Below are 6,657 nucleotides of genomic sequence, written 5' to 3' on the forward strand. Positions count from 1 at the left end.
GGTGGCAGCGGCAGCAGCAGCAGCACAGGGGGAGGGAGGACAGCTTCCTTCTCCCCGTGCTGCTGAGAGAGAACATGAGCGCGCCGATAGCAGCGCGCTCATGTTCAGAGATACTAGGCTGCGCAGAAGCGCAGCCCAGTATCGAAAAAACGGAAATCCCGGTATCGTATCGATACCGGGACAAAAGTATCGATTGGGTATCGAAATTTCGATACCCGCAACAACCCTAGTCGTGAGGTGACGTCAGTGGGCCGGCGGTAAACAGTCAAACAGTGATAAGGCCGTGGCGCTGCTGGAGTGCCGCTGCCTTCTCAAACAGCTGATCGGCGGATGTCCAACCCCCACCAATCAGAAGCTGATGATCTATCCAGAGGATAGTTAAATAAAAGTGCAGAATCCCTGTAAGCCATTGAAAAATATGCATAATTTTTTTTCACAACTAGAACCACACTGACCGACCTAAAATCATGTGGCCATTGTGCGACAAGCAAATCACTATGAAGTTGAGAGACACTGTGAACAATGCAGCAATGTGAGTTGTTACTAGTACTGCACCACTACATGCTGTAAGGGCTCTTTGACACGAGCGGATCCCGAGCATGGAATCCACTGCGTGATAAACAGCCAAGCCCTGCTCCGGACAGCAGAATCACTGAGAGCAGTAACATAATTGATAATGCTCCGCGCCTCTCTGTGATCTTTTTACTATATAATCACGGTGACAACTTTATCTCACTGTGATTTTGGAGTAAAAAGATGACAGAGCAGCATGGAGCTTTATCAATTATGTTACTGCTCTGCTGTCCGGATCCGGAACAGGGTTTGGCTCTCTTTCACACACAGTGGATTACCCGCACGCACAGCATCCACTCATGTGAAAGAGCCCTAATGGTTCCACTTGTTCTAGGCGCAGTGAAAACAAAGAAGCCATGGATATGGATACACCATCGCCGTCAATGAAAGATGCAGAACTTGTGTGCCTGTCACATCCGCCACTTGTAGAAAAGAAGGCCTCAGCAAGGACGCGGAGTGAAGTGTGGGCATATTTTGCCTACATCGCCGGTGAAGACGGGCAGCCAACAGACACAGAAAAACCTGTCTGCAAAAGGTGTTACAAATCTCTCCATTGCAAAGCAGGAAACACCAGCAACTTGGCTAAGCATTTGGCAGACAATCACCCTGACCTCTACAATGAGCTGAAAACTCGACAGGTTAGGCAATTTTAAGTCTACCCTACCTACCCATGCTCTCTTCTTAAAGAGGTTGTCTCACTTAAGCAAATGGCTTATCATGTAGAGAAAGAGGAATACCTTGAAGGCACTTACTAATGTATTGTGATGATTGTCCATATTGCCTCCTTTCCAGGCTGCATTCATTTTTCCATCTCATTATACACTGCTTTTTTTCCATGGTTGCAAATCACGACCACCCTGCAATCTAGCAGCAGTGGTCGTGCTTGCATTGCAGGGTAGCTGTAACCGTAACCCCTGGAAATGAGCATTGTATAGGGTAATGGAAAAATTGAATGAAGCCAGAAACGAGGGCAATATGGAGAATCACAGCACATAGGAAGAGTCTTGTTTTGTATTCACTTTATCTACAGGATAAATGCTATTATCTGAAGTGAGTTTATTTTAAGTGATGAATGATGATTGACTTCTATTTTCCTTACATAGAAGAAGAAGCAAATCCATTCTACATCATCCAAAAATAAACCCACCCAGGCTACTACCATTATATCTGTGCTTGAAAGACAGCGGAAATATGGCAAAGACTCCAAAGAAGCGCAGAGACTAAACAAAGCTGTTGCCGAGTACATCTGCATGGACCAAGTGCCTGTATATACGGTTGAGAAAACTGGATTCAGAAACCTGGTACAGCAGTTAGACAGAAAGTATGATATGCCTGGGAGATACTACTTCGTGTATACAGAAATACCAACACTCTACACGGAGATCAGAAGAGTGGTTGAGGCACAACTGGTTGAGGTTCCATTCTTTGCTTGCACTACAGACCTCTGGACAAGCAGAGCTACAGATGCATTCATGGCCCTCACCATTCACTTTATAACGGAAGAATGGGAGATGCAGTCTTGGTGTTTAGGCTGTACGGCTCTGTACACAGATCATACTGCTGACAGTTTGCATGAAGCATTTGAGGAATCCTTAACTGAAGACTGGAAACTGGACATATCCAAAATGTCTGGATTAACAACCGATAATGCCTCTAACAACATCAGAGCGTTTGAAGAATACAGCTGGGTCCCATGTTTTGGTCACAATTTGCACCTGGCAGTAAACAAAGCCCTGGATATTGACAGAGTGGCGGCGTGTCTCTCAAGGTTACGCAAGACCGTCTCTGCGTTCTGCCGATCAAATAAAATGAGCCGATCACTGAAAGAAAAACAAAAGGCACTTCATATACCCGAACACAAGCTTATTCACGATGAACCGACCCGGTGGAATTCCATTTATGATATGGTGGAGAGGTTCTGTGAACAGCAACAAGCTGTCTGTGCTGTCCTGGCAGAGAACCGGAAAAAATGGTATCTTATGCCAAAGGACAATGATGTCACCATTCTGGAGACCGTCAGAGATGTGCTCGCACCAATGAGCGATTTTACTGATGCGTTAAGTGGAGAGAAAGATCCAACCCTGTCTTCTGTTCTTCCTTTGACATGGAAAATATATGCATGTGCATCGGAGGAGGAATCTGACAGTATCCTTGCCAGAGAAATGAAACAGAGGGTCATAGATGACATGAAAAAGAGGTACCAAAGCAAGAAGTTGCAACTCATTCTCAACACTGCCACATATCTAGATCCAAGATTTAAGGACTCATTTGTGTCTATTCAAGATGAAGTAAAAGAAGAGCTTCTACAAAGAGCATCCATTCTTCAGCTACCAGCAAGTTGCGGAGCAGAACAGAAAGATGAAGAAGAACATGCAGTGGCACAAGTCCCTAAGAAAAAAAAAAACGATCTCAAAAGCTTGTTGGCCAACATTGTGACGGAAAAAAGGGGGTCAGCCTCAGCAGGTGGTTCTGTGTGTACCGAAGATACATCATCTGACAAAAGCCCTACAGCAATGCTTTGCAATGACTTCTTCTTGTACAAACAGATGAAAGAAATTAGTCCAGAAGAAGACCCACTAGCCTGGTGGAGGAGAAATGCCCCAAGTCTGCCAGTTCTTGCCCATTTTGCAAAAGCGTATCTATGCATTCCCGCCTCTAGTTGTGCATCAGAACGAGTATTCAGTACTTCGGGCCTAATCTGCAGTCCAAGAAGAATGAGGTTGAATGAAGACCATATCAACAAACTTGTTTTTCTGGCTAAGAACCTCAAACAGGCAAAGAAATTCCCAACCGCAGCTTAGGCTTCATTCACACATCCGCAACGTGTTTTGCGGATCCACGGAGCCGCAAAACACGGAAAGCAGCAATGTGCGTTCCACATTTTGCAGACTGCACATTGCCGGTACTAATAGAATATGCCTGTATTTGTCCGCAATTGCGGACAAGAATAGGACATGTTCTATTTTTTTCGGGAACGGAATTGCGGACCCAGAAGTGCGGGTCTGCAATTCTGTGTCCGGGAAGCACATCGTGCTGCCTCATAGAAATGAATGGGTCCGCAATTTCATTTCGCATTTTGCGGAATGGAATTGCGGACCCACTCATTTCTATTGGGCAGCACGATGTGCTGCCCGGATCCGGAATTGCGGATCTGCACTTCCAGGTCCGCAATTCAGATCCCGAAAAATATAGAACATGTCCTATTCTTGTCCGCAATTGCGGACAAGAACAGGCATTTTCTGTTAAGTGACTGCGATGTGTGGTCCACAAAATGCAGAACGCACATCGCCGATGCCGTATTTTGCGGATCCGTGGATCTGCAAAACACAATGATGTGTGAATGGACCCTTAGTCTGTCATTTCAGAACTGGCCATGTTTTAGTTTGTGTTATTTATTTTTTGTAGTTTTATGATAGTAGGGTGCCATGGAAGGGTTTGTCTGGGATTTTGATATTGCTGGCCTATGCCAGGCGAGATAGGTCATCAGTATCTGATCGGTGGGGGTCTGACTCCTGGCACCACCACTTACTCTTGATCAGCTGTGAAGAGGCTATGGTACTCTGGTGAACGCTGCAGCCGCATAATTTACCAGGCAGGCACAGACTCGCCAGAGCTCCATCGACTCTTCAAACAGCTGATCACTGTATCTGTAAAAATGAGGACCTACCTCTAGTACAGGGATCAGCCATCTTCAGCACTCTAGCTGCCGTGAGTGAAACTATACAACTCCCAGCATGCAAACATGCTTGACTGTTCTTTTAACTCCCACAGAAGTGAATGAAGCATTCTGGGAGTTGTAGTTTCTGAACAGCTGGAGTGCCGGAGGTTGCTGATCCCTGCTCTAGTATGACAGTTCTCAGTTTTAGTAATTTCTGTTTTTAGTAAAATACTTACATTCTCTGGCTGCACAGTGTGCATTTTAATGCAATTCAGGAAGACCATCTTTCCATATCTTGTCTATAAGACCTGACCTGCACACGAACGTGTGCGTCCCGTGCTTCCGTTCCGCACCATTTTAAATCTCCGGATTTGTGGACCCATTCAAGTCAATGGTCCCGCATCCGTGATGCGGAATGCAAACGGAAGGAACGATGCCCGTGTATTGCGGATCCACATATGCAGTCCACAATACGGCAACGGGACACCTACGGTCGTGTGCAGGAGGCCTTATTCCTGGTAGAAGTTTATGAATAAAAGGTACAAAAAATACATTGGGTGGCGGATGCTACCAGTCTCATCCTACTTGTACAGTCTGACACTGGAGGGACATGGTGCTCAACTCATACCAGCTCCAATACAAACTTCTAGCTGGAATAATAGTGTGTCAGAAAACCATGTGAACTGGGTATCCAAAAACATAACTTTTACTATGTATTTTTAAAATAGGTGTATAGAATAAACCACATAGTTGTGAGACAAAATGCAAATAAATAAGAATGCCACTTGCTAATTCCACAAGGTTAATGGAAAAGAAAAAAGGGTGGATCTTACCACATCCAGTAGAGATTGGATCTACACCTAGTGGCGTAATGGTCCTTTTGTTGAATGGTAGAAGGACACTTGTGACCGGGACTCTTGTGGTTAACGGCAATTGTTGGTTCTCCTATTGTGCCCTGAAAATAAAGCCCTACCTATGAGGAGGGTCAGGGGCTAAACAGGTTATCTGCCTAACAGACACAAAGCACCCACCCCGTCCCCGAATCCCCGAGAGGGGCGACCCCGTACGGAACCTGTCCCTGACTGTATTGGGGCCTAATCCCTAATTGTACCCTATAGAGTTAGACAGAGCCCTACATGCCATGTTTCCTCCCGAATTGCCGGAACTCATTGTGGACTTCAATGAACTTTAAGGGAATACTGAGAAAGAGAAAAAGAGGGAAACACAGAATGTTGGTCACTAACAATCCTAGGTGACGGACTACACAGAGTTCTGTTTCTTCCCCATGCTGCTTGAACATGGTGCTCTGCTTAATAACGTGGAACACCCTCCGTTAGTTGCGTTTCCTTAAATTAGGCTCAACTGCCAATCTGATTACCACGGGCGTCCGAGATGGTGTCTCCGGGCTCTTTTGATCACTGAATACAATGCCGTCCATGAGTTACGCCTCATTCACACGTCAGCGTTCCACGGACAGCGCACGTCCCCGTTCATTTTAATGTGTGTATTCAGACATCTGTGTTTTAGCGCAGTCCGTGTTTTCAGCACGGATGCACGCTCTATTTTTTCTGTGTTCACGGATCCATCACGTCCATTATAGTCTATAGGTCCGTGAATACCACGGATGCCATCCGTGCTGCATCCGTGTTTCCCGGATCATTAGGAAGAGATGCTTTGAAAGTTATTTTTCAGCTGTTTAGTGTCAGTGAAACACAGATGACACACGGACAGCAAAAAACGGACACCCGGATCCTTCACGGATGCATCACTGACCACCTGCTCACGGATTTGAGCACGGACACGGACGTGTGAACGAGGCTTTAAACTGAAAAACAAAATATTTAATCTTTGTGACACTTAAATAGAAGTTGCATAATAATTTGGAGCAGGGTGTATGGAGGCATTGGTGGGTCTTCAGAGAACCTGAATTATTGGGGGGAGAGGAAACTGAGAATAAAAAACAGGCATTACTATGTAAATGCAGCTCTGGATGTGAGTGGAGAAGACAGAAGATCATTCAGGCTACAGCGAGATGGGACCGGAGCCACAACCTGAGCCGACAGCGCGACCACCGCAAACCACAGGGGTGTTACATGAGCATGACAGGACCATATACACACCATGCCATATGTGCGCACCCACTAATCTGAAGGGGTTAAACACTTAAGGGGATGCGTCTGTAAGAGAAAATACGTATTGTTTAAATAAGGTTAGATGTCATGCACACGGCCGCAGACACCGCCCGTGTATTCCGCATATTTCTCGCCGACGATACAGACCAGAACGTGTTCTATAATCTGCAGAATTAAAAAACGGACGTGTGCACGTCTGCATAGAAACGAGTGGGTCAGTGCGCTATCCGCAAAATATGGAGCGAGCACATGGATGAAAAGACAGTCGTGTGCATGAGGCCTTACATCCATGTT

General features: G+C 45.8%; 1 protein-coding gene across 1 annotated transcript; it reads left to right on the top strand.

Annotated features, from left to right (window-relative positions):
- The first annotated feature begins 415 nt into the window (after window positions 1–415).
- LOC122942404 (E3 SUMO-protein ligase ZBED1-like) lies at window positions 416–3,408 on the top strand. The gene is made up of 3 exons (XM_044300013.1): window positions 416–532; window positions 908–1,211; window positions 1,677–3,408. The coding sequence occupies exons 1-3, from the start codon at window positions 468–470 to the stop codon at window positions 3,372–3,374; spliced, it is 2,067 nt and encodes a 688-aa protein (XP_044155948.1). The 5' UTR covers window positions 416–467; the 3' UTR covers window positions 3,375–3,408.
- The last annotated feature ends 3,249 nt before the right edge of the window (window positions 3,409–6,657 follow it).

The sequence above is a fragment of the Bufo gargarizans genome, chromosome 6 (assembly GCF_014858855.1).
Source record: "Bufo gargarizans isolate SCDJY-AF-19 chromosome 6, ASM1485885v1, whole genome shotgun sequence".
Taxonomy (NCBI): Eukaryota; Metazoa; Chordata; class Amphibia; order Anura; family Bufonidae; genus Bufo; species Bufo gargarizans.

Bases quoted from the DNA above. Each gene is read 5' to 3' on its own strand.
- LOC122942404 (XM_044300013.1), top strand. From the start codon at position 468: ATGTGGCCATTGTGCGACAAGCAAATCACTATGAAGTTGAGAGACACT. The intron at 533-907 runs GTGAGTTGTTAC...CACTTGTTCTAG, and splicing joins ACTGTGAACAATGCAGCAAT to GCGCAGTGAAAACAAAGAAG. The intron at 1,212-1,676 runs GTTAGGCAATTT...TTCCTTACATAG, and splicing joins ATGAGCTGAAAACTCGACAG to AAGAAGAAGCAAATCCATTC.